At 43.9% G+C, this 22,720-nt stretch overlaps 1 protein-coding gene across 1 annotated transcript in view; it reads left to right on the forward strand.

Annotated features, from left to right (window-relative positions):
- rhpn1 (rhophilin, Rho GTPase binding protein 1) overlaps window positions 1-22,720 on the forward strand; it is a 108,985-nt gene that overhangs the window by 51,331 nt on the left and 34,934 nt on the right. The window contains exons 4-6 of the mRNA XM_048529617.2: window positions 7,833-7,908; window positions 10,704-10,781; window positions 15,856-15,980. Coding sequence (XP_048385574.2) covers window positions 7,833-7,908; window positions 10,704-10,781; window positions 15,856-15,980 — 279 coding nt within the window. The remainder of the gene's footprint in view (window positions 1-7,832; window positions 7,909-10,703; window positions 10,782-15,855; window positions 15,981-22,720) is intronic.

Consider the following 22,720-nt stretch of genomic DNA (forward strand, 5'->3'; position numbering starts at 1 on the left):
ACCTCAACATCTGTCATGTCCCTCTCCTTGATGAGTACCAATCCAAAGTACTCGTTAAGAATGTCACCCATTTTCTATGACTCCGCGCATAACTTTCCTTCTTTGTCTTTAAGTGGGCTAATCCTTTCTCTAGTTACCCTCTTGCTCTTTATATTTGAATAAAAGGCTTTGGGATTTTCCTTGACCATATTTGCCAGAATATCTCATGTCCTCTCTTAGCCCTCTTAATGCCTCATTTCAGATATTCCTGATATTCTTGCAAAGCTTTGTCTGTCTTCAGTCGCCTAGATCTCATGTGTGCTTCCTTTTTCCTCTTGGCTAGTCTCAATTTCACCTGTCATCCATGGTTCTTTAATCTTGCCATTTCTATTCCTCATTTTCACAGGAACATATCTCTCCTGCATGCTAATCAACCTCTCTTTAAAAGCCTCCCACATATCAAATGTGGATTTAATTTCAAACAGTTTCTCCCAATCTACGTTCCTCAGATCCTGCTGAATCTTGGTATAGTTGGCCTTCCCCCAGTTTAGAATTCTTCCTTTTAGGACCACTCCCATCCTTGTCCATGAGTATTGTAAAGCTTACGGAATTGTGGTCGCTATTTCCAAAATAGTCCCCTACTGTAATTTCAACCACCTGGCCGGGTTCATTCCCAACACCAGGTCCAGTATGGCCCCTTCCCGAGTTGGACTACATACATACTGCTCCAGAAAACCCTCCTGGACACACCTTACAAATTCTGCTCCATCTTGACCCTTAACACTGAGTGAATCCCAGTCAATGTTGGGAAAATTAAAATCTCCCATCACCACCACCCTGTTTCTCCTACACCTTTCCATTATCTGTTGACATATTTGTACCTCTATCTCATGCTCACTTTTGGGAGGCCTGCAGCACAGCCCCAACATTGTTACTGCTTCCTTCCTATTTCTGAGTTCTACCCATATTGCCTCACTGCTTGAGTCCTCCAGGGGGCCCTCCTTCAGTGCGGCTGTGATGTCGTCTTTGACCAGTATTGCAACTCCTCCTCCCCTTTTACCTCCCTCTCGATCCTGCCTGAAGCATCGATATCCTGGGACAACTAGTTGCCAATCATGCTCTTCCCTCAACCAACTCTCAGTAATAGCAATAACATCATACTTCCAGGTACTGATCCAAGCCCTAAGCTCATCTGCCTTATCCGCTACACTTCTCACATTAAAACAAATGCACCTCAGACCACCTGTCCCTTATGTGTTCATCATCTGCTCCCCGACTACTATTCCCTTTATTCACACTGACTCCATTATCTAGTTCCCTACAGGCTTTCGTTACTACCTCTTTTCTGTCCAATATTTTGTTCCCATCCCCTGCCACATTAGTTTAAACCCTCCCCCACAGCATTAGCAAAAGCACCCCCAAGGACATTGGTTCCAGTCCGGCTCTAGTCTAGACCGTCCAATTTGTAATAGTCCCACCTTCCCCAGAACCGATTCCAATGTCCCAAAAATCTGAACCCCTCCCTCCTACACCATCTCTCAAGCCACACATTCATCCTGGCTGTTCTTTCATTTCTGCACTGGCTAGCACGTGGCACTGGTAGCAATCCTGAGATTACTACCTTTTGAGGTCCTACTTTTTAACTTGGCTCCTAACTCCCTAAATTCTGCTTGTAGGACCTCATCCCGTTTTCTGCCTATATCGTTGGTGCCTACATGCACCACGACAACTGGCTGTTCACCCTCCCCCTTCAGAATGTTCTGCGGCTGATCGGAGACATCCTTGACCCGTGCACCTGGGAGGCAACATACCATTTGGGAGTCTCGTTTTTGACCGCAGAACCGCCTATCTACTCTCCTTACAAGTGAATCCCCAATGACTATCCCCCCCCCCCCCCCCCCACTCTCTTTCGCGACCTTCTGTACAGCAGAGCCAGCCACGGTGCCATGAACCTGGCTACGGCTGCCTTCCTCTGGTGAGCCATCTGCCCCAACAGTATCCAAAACAGAATACCTGTTTTGGAGGGAGATGACCACAGGGGACACCTGCACTGCCTTCCTGCTCTTCCTCTGCCTTTTGCTCACCCATTCGCTTTCTCCCTCAGCAATCCTAATCTGCGGTGTGACCAAGTTGCTAAACCTGCTATCCACGACCCCCACAGCATCGCGTATGCTCCAAAGTGAGTCCATCCTTTGGGATTCTGTAGCGCAGAGGGGTGTGGACGTTTGTCTTTGAATATGTTTTAAGGTATTTCTAATTACCAGTGGCATACAGTTGTATAGGGATGAGTTGTGAAAGAGGCATTGAATTGTTCAATCAGGCATAATGGTGTTGAAGGGTGAGGTAGACTCAATAAGTGTATTGACCTACTCCTGTTCCTATGACAACATTTTAATTTACTTTCATACTCCATTCATCCAAATCAAGTTTGTAACTTGGAATTTGAAGAACCTTGTGGACAATTCCAGCAATGACATAGAAACATAGAAGATAGGAGCAGGAGGAGGCCATTCGGCCCTTCAAGCCTGCTCCACGATTCTTCACGATCATGGCTAATCATCCAACTCAATAGCTTAATCCTGCTTTCTCCCCATAGCCTTTGATCCCATTTGCCCAAGTGCTATATCTAGTCACCTCTTGAATACATTCAGTATTTTGGCATTCGCTACTTCCTGTGATAATGAATTCCGCAGGCTCACTGCTGTTTGTGTAAAGAAATATTTCCTCATCTCTGTCCTAAATTGCCTACCCCGAATCCTCAGACTGTGACCCATGGTTCTGGACATACCCACCATTGGGAACATCCTCCCTGCATCTGCCCTGTCCAGTTCTGACAGACCTCAGCATCGCATAGCCATGATATTTCCAGAACATTGCCATCTTAAGTAAGACAAGACATGGAGGAGAAAGTCAACTGAAGGAACAAAGGCAGTACATGTATCTTTTTCTGGAAGAGTCTTTCAGCAGAGGAATTTTGCCTGTACATGATGGGTTTCACCATCAATTATGAACTTGTCTGGTGCCTCAGCACCTCACCTTATGGAATAAGGGACCATTTCACAACTGCTAAGCGCACCCTGACGAGGAATCCGTGTGACAATGTCATCACTTGCTGTCCTAGATTTCAGGAACATACAGGACCAAGGACAGTGCCTGTACTGACTTTGAGCAATACCAAGATCAAGCCCCACAAATTGTAAATAGATCCTTCTTGGAAATGTCAACACCAGAGTCAGGAAGGACTGTAATCTCTGAAAGAGTAGGCTAGGTAAGGAAGGAGCAGGAAATGCAAACGCCAGCAGAATTGTCCTCCCGGCAAGTTTTCCAGAGCACAAACTGTTGTGACAGTGTGACAAGAACAACACCAGCTTAATATGAATCCCATGGTCCAAATACTTTCATGAGCTGAACTAATAATTGAACAAGCAAGCCATTACAGAAGTTTTCACATCACCCACTCAATGACGAGTACCGTTGACAGCCAGCTTGGCCCCCAAAACTGTAACAGTAGAAAAATGTCATAGTAAAATAAACTTCAAAGGCCTTGAATATCCCCATCAAGGCCCTTACCAGTATTTCACTGCCAAACACTCAACCACCATGTAGCAGGAGCCACAATGTGCCTGGCTGACCTTAAAGTCCACTGTGAAAAATGTTTACAAAGAGTTCCTTGTTCTCCCTAACAGAAAAGCTGTTCAGAGAAGTTTTACTAGGCTAACACTTGGAATGGTCAGATTGTCTTATGTGGAAAGGTTAGACAAGCTAGCCCTGTGCTGGAATTTAAGAGTGAAAGATGACTTGATTGAAACAAAATTCCGAGGGGTCCCAACAGACTGGATGTAGAAAGGATGTTTGTTTATGAGAAAATCTGAAAGAGGAATCACTGTTGAAAGTTAAGTGTGCAATCATTCAAGACCATCGAGATTTTCTTCTTATAGGTAATCATGAGTCTTTGGATTTCACTTCTTCAAAAACAGCTTCTTTCAAAAACTTTTAATGCAAAGGAAGATGGTAATTCTTGCTTATCAAGCGTCTGTCAGGGTAGGTAGAATTATTCTACATTTCCATCAGCCTGGTCTAATACTGGTTGAGCTGGTTTAAGGGAACAAGTGACTTATCACTGCTTTTAATTCATATTTACATAAAATGGTTTGAAGGAAAAACCCAAGATGGTTTCAATTATGCCTCATAAGTGTCAAATTTTTATTGACTGGAAACCTTGCCATTACTCAACAGAAAAGCAGCAGTTTGACCGGTAGATGAAGGTAGTGATACAAGGTAAAACCCGGGACTGAACTGCTGAATTTCTCCAGTAGTTTTTGTTTTTGTTTGATTCACGGCATCCACAGTTTTTTTTAATTTTAGTGTTATTTATCAACTCGCTTATTTTTCTCGCTGCAGTACTGAAACTCTGATTATCTACAGGCACAGATCTAGAGTTTGATCTCCAGCAATGATTGTAAGAGTTTAACCTATGTTGCTTTCAACCCAAAATTACTATTAGTTCTCAGAGCTTCAAGTAGGTGATGCTCGTGTGTACTCACCTAGAAACTGAGCTCCAAGTCATTCTTGATTACTCCTCTCACATGTAAGAAATACACTTTTCGATTAACATCCTGAAAAGTAAGATCCTTCCACTACTAGCTCCCACAATAAAGCATTTTCTCTGCCTCGCCCATCCCATGGATTAAGAGAAATGGCAAAAACCTTGAAAATGTGGACCATTTTGTGTATGTCTTAGAAACCCCTTCTCAGCAAAGGCAGACGTTTAATCATGAAATTCTTCATTGCCTCACGTATGAACTCAGTCTTCAGGCAAATGTTGAAAAAAACATTTGAGAGCAATGATCTCAAACCCAAGACCAAAGGTGATAGTTTACCAGGCAACAACAATGCCCGTGCTCCTATGTGCTTGGGAGTCTTGGGCAACCTACAGCAGACACATACAAAGCACCAGAAAAATATCATGAGCTGTATGTTCATAAAACCCTCCAAAACTAATGACAGTAAATATGGACCCAGCAAACTTTCCTAAGCTAACTTGCCTAGCATTGAGTTGTTAATCTCTCAAAATCAGTTCTATTAGACAATGCATGTCATATGTCTGACACAAAATTCTGAAAACAGCTCCTCTGCTTTGAGCTTGGTTGTGACAGGCAACTCCTGGGAGAAGTATGGAAATGGTTTTGAGATGTTTGCAAATACCCTGAAGAGGTCATACATACCTCTCTACTGGTGGGAGACTCTGGCCTTGTGACCAACCAAAATGGGAAAGTATCAGTCACATCAAGAAATTTTGTTGAGAGCATAGAAATGAAGTCAAGGTTTCAGAGGAGTGCACAAACCACCAAACCAGCATTTTATACACTCCAAGTACCAACCACTTCCATATGTTGCTGAGTTTGCAGATCCTATTTGGGACCTATTAGTCATCTCTGAAACCATCAAACCAGAATGGATGTACGTTGTCCTCCATCTCAAGCGACTGCCTAAGAAGTGCCATATAGTGTGTAATCATTGTGTTCAGTTTCTAGATTTAAAAATTGGGGCTGTACATTGTGCCAAAAGGCTACACACACATCTAAAATTTTTCTTAAGTACACGATTAGAAGAAAACAAATGAATTTAGAGTTGACTTGTTAAAATGTTAGAAAAATGCATTTTTTATCGTGTGATTTCTCATGTTTGTTCCAATTCACAAGCACAATGTAACATTTGAGCAGCTAACCTGTGCATACTATCATGGAGAAACAGTCTAAATAAGCGCTCAAGGAGAGTTGAAATCTTGATAGGAGATTTGAGAGATCTTGAGCTGCTTAGTTGGAGAAGCTAGGCTATTCTGGAAGATCCAAGTGTGCAGAAGGCCTGTGTTTCTTATGCCTCTTTTTCAGTTTTTATGTGAAAGCCCAATGTCTGTTTTGTGATTGACACTGTCAAGATCTTTACACAATTAGCTTATTATTGAAAGTGACAAACTGTGAGGCAAAACTGATCTAAATCTGCCAAGTTGAGGTACTGAGCACAGACTGTATTTGTTTGTAGTTAGATAATTAATGACTCCTTTGTTTGAAAGTTTACAATGTTGAAAATATATCAGTTTTATTACCAAATTTATGTTGTACACTGGCAGTCAGTGAATTACTTCGTCATACGTAATTTACTGAATGCTGGCCATATTAATCTGTTTACAGCATGACCTCATCTCAGTGAGCAGCCTGAATAAGGAAAGCCGAACACTATACAGTTTTTCAGTGGGATATACTCGTAGAGATTCTTGGCTAAAAGATTGTTTCATGAAGGGACTCATTGGGGTACTATATCAGCCTTTCCTTTCTGTAAACCATTTATTGTCTTGTGTGCTACTGAGTACTAGGCTGCTTTACATAGTCTTAGGACATAATCTTAGGACAGAACCTTGAGTCTTTCACCATGGTGATTTTTGGAGTGAGGCAGGAGGTGTGACATGTAATTGAACAGTGTGTGGCATGTGGGACATTGACACCTTCGTCTCCACTCTGAATAAGCCCATGATGGGAAGAACCATGCCACCCCACTGACAGCTGAGACCCTTATATGGGCAACTATTGCCCCTGGCCACTGATGTTAACCAGTGGCAGAAAGAGGACTTGTTCACTTTTGAGTTGCTGGACCTGATTGTAGACTGTCCCATTTAGCACAACTGTAGTGTCACGCTACATGATGGAGTGTATCTTCAGTTTGGAATGGGACTTTCTCTCTACAAAGTGTGTGCAGTGGTCACTTCCGAAAGTCAAAGATCTTCCTACCTCGAAGGTACTGTGCTTTTTCAATAACACAACCAGAATTATACTTGCACCTTTTGAGATGTACAAAATGATCAAAGGTATAGATAGACTGAACAACCAGACACTTTTTTTCCTAGGGTGGAGGTAGCTATTTTGAGGGGGCATAGTTTTAGAGTGAGTGGAGGTGGATATAGAGGAGACATCAGTGGTAGGTTATTGACTCAGAGTGGTAGGGGTGTGGAATGCACTGTCAGAGAGGATAGTAGAGTTGGCCTCATTAGGGGCATTTAAGCAACTATTAGGCATATGTATGATAGGATAAAATAGGGATGGAGGTAGGGTAGACCTTAGGTTTAGGGTAGAAGTTCAGCACAACATTGTGGGCTGAAGGGCCTGTGCTGTACTGTTCTCTGTTCTATGTTCCAATTAGTATGGTTTTCCTTCAACCATCAAACATCTACTCTCAGCAGCAATTACTTAGTGAATGTAGAGGAGTTTGAATAGTCACTTTGCAAACAAATCTCTGTGCATGTTTTTCTATGATTGACCAGACCATGCTTACAGCTGTAGCCTCTATATCCTTGAAGGCTGTATTTTTACACACTTGCTTGAACCAGGCCCTTAGCATATAAGGTATTATCTCAAATTGGGTTTTCTGACTGTGATGGCTAGTGGTGTTATCGGTGGACTGCTAATCCATAGATCCAGGGAATGTTCTGGGGACCTGGGTTTGAATCTTGCCATGGGAGATAGTGGAGTTTGAATTCAATTTTTAAAGACCTGGAATTAAGACTCTAATGATGACCATGAATCCATTATCAGGAAAAACTGAACTGGTTTGTCGGTGTCCTTTACTATCTGTATTGCCAGAGGATTTCCCAGCTCTTTGCACTTCAGAAACCAAACATGTGATAAACAGCCACTGCCAGGCAAACTTATCATTTGACTTAGCATTATTAAAGCCTGACATTCTCCTTTAAATGAAAATTTGGCCATCAGGCATTCAAAGGGACAATAGTTTAAGAGTAGTACTAGTGATCATGGAAAATAGAGATTATCTTAACTTTTGAGAATTTGCTTGTATTACAGTGAGTCTATTAACGTTCCCATGATTCCTCTGGGCCTGAAGGAGACAAAAGAAGTTGAATTATCGATGCCCCTGAAGGTTGGTGATTTTGTTATAATGAAATAATAGAGCCTTCAAAAGAAACATAAATGTATGAATATTTAACTTTTTATCTCATGTTAAAGCTTTGCTGCAGTGGGTTATCAATTTCCTTCTCCCTAATTTTATTCAGTTCTATTGTGTTTTGATAGCAGGAAGTTCCTGATTTGATATAACTTCCTAAACCGAAAATTCAGTGAAGTTGTTCATTTATATTGCATATTGTTTGTTTTGGTTCGTGGGGGAATGCTACCGCTGAGATGTGAACACTGTAACCATGGTATTACTTAAAAAAACAATACCCTTCGTCTTGTTGCATATGAGGTTGAAGGGGCTCACAAATTCCTTTCTAGTCCCATGCCACCTCTGTTTATAACAAATCTTAAAATTAGCCAGAGCAGCAATATGGCCAATTGTATAGGTTTTAGAATGAATCGCGTTTAGTTCCAGAAATAATTCAGCCAGACTTTTTTTTAAGTGAATAAAGCATGATTAGTTTATAACATTTGTTCAAATGAACCTGCTAAGATTATTAACCAAAAAGGCTTAGACTGTGTGAAGATAGATTTAACTTGCATTTGAATATCCTAAAGTGAACACGAGGTAAATAGGAGTAATGGCCCATCTGATTTTAACATCACCTCTACATTCCTGCATACCCTTGATCATTTTTTTTGCCGTTTTGGTCATCAAGAAGTCATCATCCTCTGCCTTCAAAATATTCTTTCAAGTGCTGTTCAACCTGGAAGAATATTGATTCTTCCTATGATGCTGATCATTAGGCAATGATTACAGGAGGCTCACTCGTCATTATCTGATCTGATGGCATGGAATGTGGATTGAATGTTGAGGACTCACAGGGCTACTCATCCTGACTGGAAAGCACAGTTGTGCCAATTCTGGTGGGTCTATCCTGCCAATGGGTCCCAATACCCTTGTAAACTGATGAACAGCTCTGGACAGTTTGGGAAAAATATGATTTGTTGATTATGACTGTTGTTTGTTTCAGGCTGTTACTCGACAGGATGTTTTCCCCTTGTTGGGTAATCTACCACAAGACATTATAGTTTTGGGCTAAGGGGTGGCAGATTTCAAACATAGATGAGGGAAAAATTACTTTTTCCAAAAGGTCATGAATCTGTGGCTTTGTGGGCACCCAGAGTACTGTACACACCAGATCACTGAATAAATTTAAGAGGAGATTATTAAGTTGTAATTGGTTTAAAGAGTTATGAGGATGGGAAGGAAAATAGCGTTGAGGGCAACATGAAATCAGCAAAAACTGTATTAAAGGGTGGAGCTTACTGCTCCTATTTGGAGTTATAGACTAATAAACAGACCCTTCAGTCCAACGAGTCCACACTAACTATGGCCCCAAACTAACCTAGTTCCATCTCCCTGCATTTGGCCTATATCCCTTCAAACCTCTCCTATTCATGCACTTATTCCAAATGTCTTTTAACTATACCTGCATCCACCATTTCCTCTGGCATTTCATTCCACACACTAATGACTCTGTGTTAAAATGTTGTCCCCATGCCTTCTTTAAATCTTTCTCCTCCCACCTTTAATATACCACCTTGTTCTGAACTCCACCACCTGAGGGAAAACACCTTTGCCAGTCACTTTATCTGTGCCTGTCATGATTTGATAAACTTCTATAAGGACACCAGTAAACCTTCTACACTCCAAAGACATAAGTCCCAGCTATCTAGCCTATTTTCATAACTCAAAATCTCCATTCCTGGCTATATTCTGGTAAATCTTTTCTGAACCTTCCCCAGTTTGATAATGTCCTTCCTATAACAGAACGACAGGAACTGCACAGTACTCTGAAAGAGGCCTCACCAACATCCTGTACAAGCTCAGCATGATGTCCCAACTCCTGTACTTTAAAAGGTCTGAACAATGAAGGCAAAGATGCTAAACACCTTTTTAACCATCCTCTCTACCTATGACACAAATTTCAAGAAATCCTGTACCTGAATCCCCAGGTGTCTTCTACAACACTACCCAGGGCCTGACTATTAACTGTACAAGTCCTGCCCTTGTTTGTTTTAGCAAAGTGCAATGCTTTGCATTTATCCAAATTAAGTTACATGTGCACCACCTCCTCTTGATGGCCAAGTTGTCTCCAATCTGAACAATGGGCTCCTCCCAGTCATTCTAAACACTTGCCCCCAGTAAATATGGTGGATATGCCTAAGACCTGTTACTAGGAAGAAACCTGGAGCTGTTATCACTTTTGATACAAACAGGGCAACTGGACGTTCTTATTCAGGATTTTCAACCAACATAAAATGTCACTGGAACTGTTATATCCAGCCGCTGCCTGGGCTATCACATCCACTGATCTCACTGATCCTGAGCGATAGTGAATCCAAGAAGCCAGAAACTGACTACCAGAAGTTTGGTGAAAAATGGAGACTGCACATGTGCTCTATTTCTTAATCAGGTTTGGAAATGCAATGCCAATTTCGGTGCAAGTATCCAGTTGTTGGTGAAAAGGACTTTGCAAGGCTAAGCTGCAAATTTTATAGGATCTCATCCAACTATCCACCATTAATTTTATTCTATATGTGTGCTCTTGTTACCTTCCCTTTCCAACTGGAGTCCCCAACTATAAATCACAAGGGACATTTTGACTAGTTGTGTATATCCACCACTTGGATGATCAAATTCAGTAATTTTTTGAGAAATCTGTTGTTGTCCAATATTCACAAATATATGAAGAAATACTTTTCGACTAAGCTTCTAATAATTGTTCAAATTCCTCTGCTTTCTATTTTTGAAAGGAAATAATTGAGGTACACTACAACGAAGCAGCCTGCAAGTACGAAAAGGAACTGAAGGAACTTGTGGATCTCCGGCAGGTTAGTTCTTTGATATTTAGGTAATAGCAATATTTTCCAGCGCAAGGAAAAATCTCAATTTTTCCAGAACTAAAGTTTACTTCTGGCAAATAGCTTAGGGAAAGTAACTGCATTTTATGACAGTTACTTGAGTGGGAAACAAAGCTGCCTGGTTAGGGCATCGCAGTAGAATCACAGGAGAGTACACTGGAGCAGAAGCAGAATGTCATGACACTTTGGTTTTCTGCTCCAAGTATAATATTAAACAGTGAAACTTATTGTGTGCAATGAACCGGATTTGATCAGGGACCTCAAAGTAAAGGAGCCATTAGGAGGTAGTGACCATAATATGATAAGTTTTAATCTGCAGTTTGAGAGGGAGAAGGGAGAATTGGAAGTGTCAGTATGGCAGTTAAACAAAGGGAACTATGGAGCTATAAGGGAGGAGCTAGCCAAAGTTCAATGGTACAATAGCCTAGCAGGGATGGCAGTAGAACAACAATGGCAAGTATTTCTGGATATAATGCAGAAGGTGCAGGATCAGTTCATTCCAAAGAGGAAGAAAGATCCTAAGGAGAGGCGGGGCGGCCGTGGCTGATGAGGGAAGTTAAGGACTGTATATAGATAAAAGAGAGAAAGTATAACATAACAAAGATGAGCAGGAAGCTGGAGGACTGGGAAACTTTTGAAGAGCAACAGAGGATAACTAAAAAGGCAATACACAGAAAAAATGAGCTATGAAGGAAAACTGGTCAAAAATATAAAGGATGATAGTAAAAGCTTTTTTAGGTATGAAAAAGAAAGAAAATGGTTAAGACTAAAATTGGGCCCTTGAAGTCAGAAGCGGGTAAATTTATTATGGGGAACAAGGAAATGGCAGAAGAGTTGAATAGGTACTTTGCTTGTGTCTTTCCTTTTGAAGACAGATCCAATCTCCCAGATGCAATAGTGGCTGAAGGACCGAGGGTAATGGACGAACTAAAGGGAATTTTATATTAGGCAGGAAATGGTGTTGGATAGACTGTTAGGTCTGAAGGCTGATACGTCCCCGGGAGCTGATGGTCTGCATCCCAGGGTACTTAAGGAGGTGGCTCTAGAAATTGTGGACGCGTTGGTAATTATTTTCCAAGATTCTATAGATTCAGGATTAGTTCCTGCGGATTGGAGGGTGGCAAATGTAGTCCCACTTTTCAAGAAAGGAGGGAGAGAGAAAACAGGAAACTATAGACCGGTTAGCCTGATGTCAATGGTGGGAAAGATGCTGAAGTCAATTATAAAAGATGAAATTATGACTCATTTGGATAGCAGTAACAGAATAGGTCGGAGTCAGCATGGATTTACGAAGGGGAAATCGTGCTTGACTAATCTTCTGGAATTTTTTGAGGATGTATCTATGAAGATTGATAAGGGAGAACCAGTGGATGTAGTGTACCTGGACTTTCAGAAAGCCTTTGATAAAGTCCAGCATAGGAGTTTGGTGAACAAAATTAGGGCACATGGTATTGGGGGCAAAATACTGAGTTGGATTGAAAATTGGCTGGCTGACAGGAAGCAGAGTAGTGATAAACGGGTCCCTTTCGGAATGGCAGGCAGTGACCAGTGGGGTACCACAAGGTTCAGTGCTGGGACCACTGCTGTTTACGATATATATTAATGATATAGACAAAGGCATTAAAAGTAATATTAGCAAATTTGCTGATGACAAACACAAAGCTGGGTGGCAGTGTGAAAAGTGAGGAGGATGTCATGAGAATACAGGGTGACTAGGACAGGCTAGGTGAGTGGACAGATGCATGGCAGATGCAGTTTAATGTGGATAAATATGCGGTTATCCACTTTGGTGGCAAGAACAGGAAGGCAGATTACTATCTCAATGGAGTCAAGTTAGGTAACAGGGAAGCACAACGAGATCTAGGTGTTCTTGTACATCAGTCAATGAGAGCAAGCATGCAGGTGCAGCAAGCAGTGAAGAAAGCTAATAGCATACTGGCCTTCATAACAAGAGGATTTGAGTATAGGAGCAAAGAGGTCCTTCTGCAGCTGTACAGGGTGCAGGTGAGACTGCACCTGGAGTATTGTGTGCAGTCTTGGTCTCCAAATTTGAGGAAGGACATTCTTGCTATTGAGGGAGTGCAGCGTAGGTTCACGAGATCAATTCCCGGAATGGCGGGACTATCATATGTTGAAAGATTGGAGCGACTGGGCTTGTATACACTTGAGTTTAGAAGGATGAGAGGGCATCTGATTGAGGCGTATAAGATTATTAAGGGATTGGACACACTGGAGGCAGGAAGCATGTTTCCACTGATAGGTGAGTCCAGAACCAGAGGACACAGTTTAAAAATAAGGGGTAGGCCATTTAGAACAGAGTTGAGGAAAAACTTCTTCACCCAGAGAGTGGTGGATATGTGGAATGCTCTGCCCCAGAAGGCAGTGGAGGCCAACTCTCTGGATACTTTCAAGAAAGAGATAGAGCTGTTAAAGATGGTGGAATCAAGGGTTATGGGGATAAGGCAGGAACAGGATATTGATTGTGGATGATCAGCCATGATCATAATGAATGGTGGTGCTGGCTCGAAGGGCCGAATGGCCTACTCCAGCACCTATTGTCTATTATTGTTGCTTAGACAGAGCAGGAAGCCAATTGTGCTTGTTGACCAAGCAGTTAAGGTTCTTCTCCAGGAATTTGACTGCAACTTAATGTTACCCTTTTCAAATTAAGTGATTGATCTCATTTTTTGTTGGCTTAAAGCTGCCAGTACCCAGACAAAGCCTTAAAATCCTAAGTGGAAGTCAGCTATTTCAGAACTGCTGTCATTCTGAATTTGAACTTCAGAAGAAAGGATAGGAGACTGCTGTATCTGTGATTCTGGAGGTATCTGAACAGCTCAGCAGAGATAGCTTGTGTGACTACTGTAAGCTGAAGAGTATCTGATTGCGAGCATTACATTCTCAGCAAGGTCAAGCCTGGGTTTAGGACCGCTAGGCATAAGTGGATTGAGAAGATCTGGCGCTTTGGGGAAGTTTCCCCCAAGAACATTGCACACAAAAATAGAATAGCAACAGTCGTGTAACTCATCCACTTGGACCTTCTGGAAAAATGCATAGAGGGAAGGAGTACGAGAGGTGTAACTACAGAAGCAAGAGGACAAGCTTCTACCCAGACAAGCTGCACAAGGACACTTAGTGGACCAACAGCATGAAATTTTCCCAAGATAGGTCCAACCAATTCTGAGTTTTTCAGACAAGCTCTAATTTCTTCTGAAAGTCACAGCATTGGTGTTAGTGAAGACTGCAGCTGTCACATGAGTCCACCACCACTCAGTGCATGATGCTGAAGAAGAGCTTGCAGTCTTTGACTTGGCGAACCCCAGTTACAATAGCACTGAAAGTCCTCTTTTAATAAATCTTCCAGGGAGGAGGTTGCCTCATATTAGGAAGGTCACTGCTTCATTTTTAAAGAGTCAGAGTTTTTGTGTTACAGAGCTAACCTGATAGTCAGATAAAAAGGACCATTAGCTTCACAGTCATTGAATTTCTTCAAGTGCAGATTATAACTGATTTGATGTATGTGGTCATCAAGGCTACCGTGGACAAACTAATAATGCCCCTTAGCAGGAAGTGGTGCCATTTGATCAACATTGAACTGATAGGGGGGGGCCAGTGAAAGCACAACAACAAAAACTGCAGACACTGTTTTTGTTCCCGAGTTACAAAGTTGCTGGAGAAGTTCAGCAGGTCTGACAGCATCTGTGAAGGGAAAAACAGAGTTAACATGTTGAGTCTGGTGACCCTTCCTCAGAACTGATGGTGTCTGGGAAAACTTCAGTTTATATGCAGAAAAAAGGAGGTGGGTGGGGTAGGGAGTAAACAATAGGACAAGGCCCAAAGAGAGAGAAAGGCAGTTGGACAGACAAAGTAGTTGCTAACAATCAGGTTGTAAGGGTGAATAGTTGTTAATGGGGACTGTTAGTGACTAACAACAGGGGGCGTGTAGGGCAGGCTAAGTGGTAGCAAGGCTTGGTGTGTGGGTAGGGGCCTGAGACATGGGAGAGTTTAGGCCCCAAAATTATTGGACTCGATATTGGGACTGGAGGGCGGTAGGGTCCCCAAGTGGAAAAAGAGGTGTTGTTCTTCCAGCTTGCATTGGGCTTCGCTGGAACACTGCAGCAAGGAAGGGACAGAGATGTTGGCCAGGGAGCAGGGTGGTGCATTGAAGTGGCAGGCAACGGGGAGTTTAGAGTCTTTTTTGAGAGCAGAACAAAGATGCCAAGTCTATGCTTCATTTCCCATAGTGGGACTGGAACCAGGCAGTCTGCCAGGGATAGACCAATTGAGATCTATTTGTAAAAAAAGTTAGTTGCCTACTAGGCCTCTTGTGGACCGACCCCCAACCTTCTTGCCTCTCCCTCCGTATGCAATTAAGCAAAATGACATGGGCAGCTGACGTTCTACTGGGAAAGATAACCTTTTTAACTCGCTCTCACTCTCTCTCTGCAGCTCATCCCTGCATTGGGTTTGTTCCAGTATGAAGGGAAGGGAGAGAGAGTGAGAAACACATGTATGACACCCATTGTGCCCGTAATGTAAATTATAAAGCCGCCCCATCAGTTTCCATTTAAAATGCCTACCTTAAATATACACATTAATAAAGAACTCTATTGCAACTCTCAAACTGCATCATTAGCATGTCAAAACAAATGCTTGTACCATCAGAAAGAATGTAAACGTTTTAACACTATTATGCCCTTTGTTTTTGAGTTTATTTGTTACCTTTATCTCTCCAAGCAATAACCATGACTCAGAGTTTAGGCAGATGACGTGCTTCTGGACTGTTGCCAGTGTTTTTCAATAAGACTGCAAGGAAGTAAGCTGTATTCCATGAAATTTCTGTTTATGAGGGACTTGCTCTTTGTCGTGTAATGCACTTTGTGGGGATTTACAAGTACAAATGAAGCTTCACACCCCATGCTACAATTGTGCCAGTCATGGGAGTGGCACCAGGCACTTGGTACATAGTTGTTTGTTAAACTTGAGAAATGTTGACAGTATTCACCAGACTTAAAACTTTATAGTGTCATTTTCTTCATCTCAGGCAATGCGCACTCCAACCAGGAATGATGCTGGGATTGAACTTCTCATGGAATATTACAACCAGCTTTATTTCATTGATAACCGTTTTTTCCCACCCAATAAAAACATGGGCATTTTTTTCCACTGGTAAGTATCATGTTCAATGTTTATCACTTTTTAGGATTAGCAGGAACTATTGGTAATAATAATAATATTCTGGTAGCATAATCTTGTGCAGCCTTCTTTTATATAATTTTGTATTTAAGCTTGGGCAAGTAAACAACATTTGTTTTTTTTGGCTAATGGGGTGACCTTCTTCGAAGAGCAGTAACATGTTTACAAAGACTAGACATGGTATAGATCCATTGAACAGTAGAATTGAACAGCAAATGAGCTGTGAGGGAACCTGCTTTGCATAAACAAAATAATTGGCCAACATCATAATGTGTGATGGTTCTTTTAGTTTCTTGCTTTACTCTGCTTACATCACATGAGTCAGAATTACATCATGCGTTACATTTAAGAGACTGTCATAATGAAAAGAACAGAAAGATTTCAACTTCTCTTGTTAGGAAAAGTTCACATGTATGTAGCAGTTTACTGCATCTTTCTGTTGCTGTGTTATTATCTTAATTGTAAATAAAGTATAAGTACAGATTTAATTTGGAAAGTTTAAAATTGAGTATTGGGTTTTTCAAACAATATAGTAAGCATCCCATAAACTAATGGTTGAAAACCAATTGTTTGCCTGATGACTAACTGCTCTCTTCATTGCACACACTCAGCTTGTGGTTTTTGACCTGATTTTTGCAAGTGTCTTTTTTCTTTTGAAGGCCCAAGCTGTAATTTAAGCATGGTTTGTGATTCTATTAGACTATTGTTGTCTAAAAATCAATAAGCGCTTTCAGTTGATGTCCCTTTCAGGAAGGGATGAGTTCCATTGTATTTTCGACAGTGAATTTGAAAGGACTGCCATTTGTATACCTTATAATTGTGGTTGTGTTTCAGATTACAGATTTTATTTGTGGAAGTCTCCCACCTCTTGAATGGTAGGGGATATGGCTGAGAAATTTAGGAGAATATAACCAAAGTGGAAAGGTTAGATTATAAAATGTGAGGCTGGATGAACACAGCAGGCCAAGCAGCATCTCAGGAGCACAAAAGCTGACATTTTGGGCCGAGACCCTTCATCAGAGAGGGGGATGGGGAGAGGGAACTGGAATAAATAGGGAGAGAGGGGGAGGCGGACCGAAGATGGAGAGTAAAGAAGATAGGTGGAGAGAGTGTAGGTGGGGAGGTAGGGAGGGGATAGGTCAAGGAGGTGGGATGAGGTTAGTAGGTAGATGGGGGTGCGGCTTGGGGTGGGAGGAAGGGATGGGTGAGAGGAAGAACCGGTTAGGGAGGCAGAGACAGGTTGGACTGGTTTTAGGATGCAGTGGGTGGGGGGGAAGAGCTGGGCTGGTTGTGTGGTGCAGTGGGGGGAGGAGACAAACTGGGCTGGTTTAGGGATGCAGTAGGGGAAGGGGAGATTTTGAAACTGGTGAAGTCCACATTGATACCATTTAGGCTGCAGGGTTCCCAGGCGGAATATGAGTTGCTGTTCCTGCAGCCTTCGGGTGGCATCATTGTGGCAGTGCAGGAGGCCCATGATGGACATGTCATCTAGAGAATGGGAGGGGGAGTGGAAATGGTTTGCGACTGGGAGGTGCAGTTGTTTGTTGCGAACTGAGCGGAGGTGTTCTGCAAAGCGGTCTCTAAGCCTCCGCTTGGTTTCCCCAATGTAGAGGAAGCCGCACCGGGTACAGCGGATGCAGTATACCACATTGGCAGATGTGCAGGTGAACCTCTGCTTAATGTGGAAAGTCATCTTGGGGCCTGGGATAGGGGTGAGGGAGGAGGTGTGGGGACAAGTGTAGCATTTCCTGCGGTTGCAGGGGAAGGTGCCGGGTGTGGTGGGGTTGGAGGGCAGTGTGGAGCGAACAAGGGAGTCACGGAGAGAGTGGTCTCTCCGGAAAGCAGACAGGGGTGGGGATGGAAAAATGTCTTGGGTGGTGGGGTCGGATCGTAAATGGTGAAAGTGTCGGAGGATGATGTGTTGTATCCGGAGGTTGGTGGGGTGGTGTGTGAGAACGAGGGGGATCCTCTTAGGGCGGTTGTGGCGGGGGCGGGGTGTGAGGGATGTGTTGTGGGAAATACGGGAGACGCGGTCAAGGGCGTTCTCGATCACTGTGGGGGGAAAGTTGCGGTCCTTAAAGAACTTGGACATCTGGGATGTGCGGGAGTGGAATATCTTATCGTGGGAGCAGATGTGGCGGAGGCAGAAGAATTGGGAATAGGGGATGGAATTTTTGCAGGAGGGTGGGTGGGAGGAGGTGTATTCTAGGTAGCTGTGGGAGTCGGTGGGCTTGAAATGGACATCAGTTACAAGCTGGTTGCCTGAGATGGAGACTGAGAGGTCCAGAAAGGTGAGGGATGTGCTGGAGATGGCCCAGGTGAACTGAAGGTTGGGGTGGAAGGTGTTGATGAAGTGGATGAACTGTTCGAGCTCCTCTGGGGAGCAAGAGGCGGCGCCGATACAGTCATCAATGTACCGGAGGAAGAGGTGGGGTTTTGGGGCCTGTGTAGGTGCGGAAGAGGGACTGTTCCACGTAACCTACAAAGAGGCAGGCATAGCTGGGGCCCATGCGGGTGCCCATGGCCACCCCCTTGGTCTGTAGGAAGTGGGAGGAGTCAAAAGAGAAGTTGTTGAGGGTGAGGACGAGTTCAGCTAGGCGGATGAGAGTGTCGGTGGAGGGGGACTGGTCGGGCCGCGGGACAGGTAGAAGCGGAGGGCCTTGAGGCCATCTGCATGCGGAATGCAGGTGTATAGGGACTGGACGTCCATGGTGAATGAGGTGTTGGGGGCCAGGGAATTGGAAGAATATGAGGTGTTGGGGGACCTTTTAAGGACCGCAACTTTCCCCCCCACAGTGATCGAGAACGCCCTTGACCGTGTCTCCCGTATTTCCCGCAACACATCCCTTACACCCCGCCCCCGCCACAACCGCCCTAAGAGGATCCCCCTCGTTCTCACACACCACCCTACCAACCTCCCCGGATACAACGCATCATCCTCCGACACTTTCGCCATTTACGATCCGACCCCACCACCCAAGACATTTTTCCATCCCCACCCCTGTCTGCTTTCCGGAGAGACCACTCTCTCCGTGACTCCCTTGTTCGCTCCACACTGCCCTCCAACCCCACCACACCCGGCACCTTCCCCTGCAACCGCAGGAAATGCTACACTTGCCCCCACACCTCCTCCCTCACCCCTATCCCAGGCCCCAAGATGACTTTCCACATTAAGCAGAGGTTCACCTGCACATCTGCCAATGTGGTATACTGCATCCATTGTACCCGGTGTGGCTTCCTCTACATTAGGGAAACCAAGCAGAGGCTTGGAGACCGCTTTGCAGAACACCTCTGCTCAGTTCGCAACAAACAATTGCACCTCCCAGTCGCAAACCATTTCCACTCCCCCTCCCATTCTCTAGATGACATGTCCATCATGGGCCTCCTGCACTGCCACAATGATGCCACCCGAAGGCTGCAGGAACAGCAACTCATATTCCGCCTGGGAACCCTGCAGCCTAATGGTATCAATGTGGACTTCACCAGTTTCAAAATCTCCCCTTCCCCTACTGCATCCCTAAACCAGCCCAGTTTGTCCCCTCCCCCCACTGCACCACACAACCAGCCCAGCTCTTTCCCCCCCGCCCCCCCACCCACTGCATCCCAAAACCAGTCCAACCTGTCTCTGCTTCCCTAACCTGTTCTTCCTCTCACCCATCCCTTCCTCCCACCCCAAGCCGCACCCCCATCTACCTACTAACCTCATCCCACCTCCTTGACCTGTCCGTCTTCCCTGGACTGACCTATCCCCTCCCTACCTCCCCACCTATACTCTCTCCACCTATCTTCTTTACTCTCCATCTTCGGTCCGCCTCCCCCTCTCTCCCTATTTATTCCAGTTCCCTCTCCCCATCCCCATCTCTGATGAAGGGTCTAGGCCCGAAACGTCAGCTTTTGTGCTCCTGAGATGCTGCTTGGCCTGCTGTGTTCATCCAGCCTCACATTTTATTATCTTGGAATTCTCCAGCATCTGCAGTTCCCATTATCTCTGATACTATCTTGGAAAGGTTAGATTATTGACATTGAGGAGAATTAAAGTCTAAAGATTTTTTTTCTCCTAAAGATTTCAGTATCTGGGTCAGAATCTCTATGGTTTAAATGGTAACTACCTTATTTGCAAACATTAACATATCATTATCTTATAACCTATCTTCATTTATATATAGTTCACTCTTCCATGCACTAGTGACAAACTATATGGTATCAGTTCCCAACTTGAAATTACCTGCAGTTACCTGGCAGATGAAGCTCGCTGTTTGTTTCTTGTGTTCACCTTTGTTCATTGTATTGGTGGCAACTGTCTCTATGCTTTGTCCACAAAGTCAGTGTCAACAAAACACCCATGTCATTATGGTCAAATTCAGGCTAACTCGCAAATCACTTCACATTACTTTGAAGGTCGCTGATGCGTTGCATTGCACAACTCCTGTCACAGAGCTCTGCTCGAAATGACACACCCCCATCTTGTGAATCTGTATAGGATGCATCTTGGATCTCTTAACTTGCTTTTTTTAAATGCATTAACTTTGCACTTATTAAGATGTTCACAGCATCTGTATTATCTTAAAAGTTAGTGCATTGCAGTATCTCTACCTTGTGTTGCCTTGCCTTTTCATGCATTACTGTTTCAATGAGAACTTGCAAACTCACAGCATCTCTGCCTTGACTAGTTTTTTAACGCAGGCAGAAAGTCAGACAGCTTGTTGTGGGTGCCAGTATTGAATGGTCAAGGGGTGGATATGTTATATGGCACTATGCTACGTCAATGTCGCAACTGCAGCATATGCCATCAGCTTTTGTGACAAACATGCTGTACATTTTACAACCAAATTGCCATGTCTGAAAGTCTAAAGCGAGTAGTCTTTCATCAAGTCATGGGTGCTGCCACCTTCCGTTATGGGCATTGTCTGATCTCAGTTCAGAGGGTTGATGATCATTAGTTGAGTATTTGGCTATCAAAATAGATCTGTTTCTTTCTAGACCAGGGATTGGATAACGAGCAGCCCTGCAGATGAAGTCCACCTAGTCTGGAGAGTACAGCTCAGGCACTTGGGATTCTCTAGAGGTATCAGTCAGCAAGGTGCTCAATCTGGGCTGTTCAACAAAGTCAGCCCAGGTCTTGGGCAATGCATGCTAGAGAGCTGTCCATCCTGTGCTGAGGAAACGTGAAACTAAAGGATGTTAATTGAAACCATTGCACTGGGACGCAGAGGGGACAACCCGAAACATAGGGGTGAAATCAGACTTAGCAGGAGAGAAGGCATGTAACATTACAGGAGGGAATATTTTTGCAAGTCATCCTGGCTTTGAAGGAGGGAAAACAGTAGAAAGTGATACTGACCATAATAACATGGTAGATGTGGAGTGAAGGATGAAATGGGGTTATTGATTGTCAAATAAAAGGTACTTGGGGAGCCACAATGCTGATGAGGTTGATAGGGACAGTTATACAAAGGGATTTGTGAAGGGTGAGAGAAAAATTTTGACTTTCGAGTGGAGCCTGGAACACATGCTCAGCAGTGTGACCATTACATCTTTCACTAAATCTCAACTGCACAATAAAGATGAGATGTAGGCTGCCAGCAAACTCATAATGAGCAGAGTGAGTTTAATTTGCTTTGTGGTCAGGGTGCCCTTCAAGATGCAATTACAGTAATCAGGCTTACATAGATTCGAGCAGTCCAGTTTATGCGCAAAAGCAATTGCTACACTTGCCCCCCCACCACCTTCCTCACCCCCATCCCAGGCCTCAAGATGACTTTCCACATCAAGCAGATGTTCACCTGCACATCCGCCAATGTGGTATACTGCATCTGCTGTACCCGGTGTGGCTACCTCTACATTGGGGAAACCAAGTGGAGGCTTGGGGACTGGTTTGCAGAGCACCTACACTCAGTTTAGACTCAACAACTTACACCTCCCAGTCACGAACAATTTTAGCTCCCCCTCCCATTCCTTAGACAACATGTCCATCATGGGCCTCCTGCAGTGCCATAATGATGCCACCCGTAGGTTGCAGGAACAGCAACTTATATTCCGCTTGGGAACCCTGCAGCCCAAAGGTATCAATGTGGATTTCACCAGCTTCAAAATCTCCCCTCCCCACCACTGCATCCCAAAACCAACCCAGCTCGTCCCCGCCTCCCTAACCTGTTCTTCCTCTCACCTATCTCCTCCTCCCACCTCAAGCTGCGCCTCCATTTCCTACCTGCTAACCTCATCCTGCCCCCTTGACCTGTCCGTCCTTCCTGGACTGACCTATCCCCTCCCTACCTCCCCACCTAAACTTGCCACTCCACTTCTCCTCTATCCATCTTCGGTCCACCTCCCCCTCTCTCCCTATTTATTTCAGAATCCCCTCCCCATCCCCCTTTTCTGATGAAGGGTCTAGGCCTGAAATGTTAGCTTTTGTGCTCCTAAGCTGCTGCTTGGCCTGCTGTGTTCATCCACCCCCACACTTTAGGTCTTTGGATTCTCCAGCATGTGCAGTTCCCATTATCTCTGCTGTTTCTTTGTTAGTTCTTTCTTCACCTTCAAGTGTGAAATAAAAGTTACCACTTTCAACGGCATGTAGATTTTGCAGTAATGTTTGTTCCTGGGTTTTCTCAAGGGCTACTTTTTGATTTTCAGGGACTAATTTTTGGTGTTATAGGATTCCTCTTTCAGCCTTTCTAATTTCTTCAATAGATGATGTACCAGATATGTTTTGGCTC

The sequence above is a fragment of the Stegostoma tigrinum genome, chromosome 5, assembly GCF_030684315.1.
Source record: "Stegostoma tigrinum isolate sSteTig4 chromosome 5, sSteTig4.hap1, whole genome shotgun sequence".
Classification (NCBI taxonomy): domain Eukaryota; kingdom Metazoa; phylum Chordata; class Chondrichthyes; order Orectolobiformes; family Stegostomatidae; genus Stegostoma; species Stegostoma tigrinum.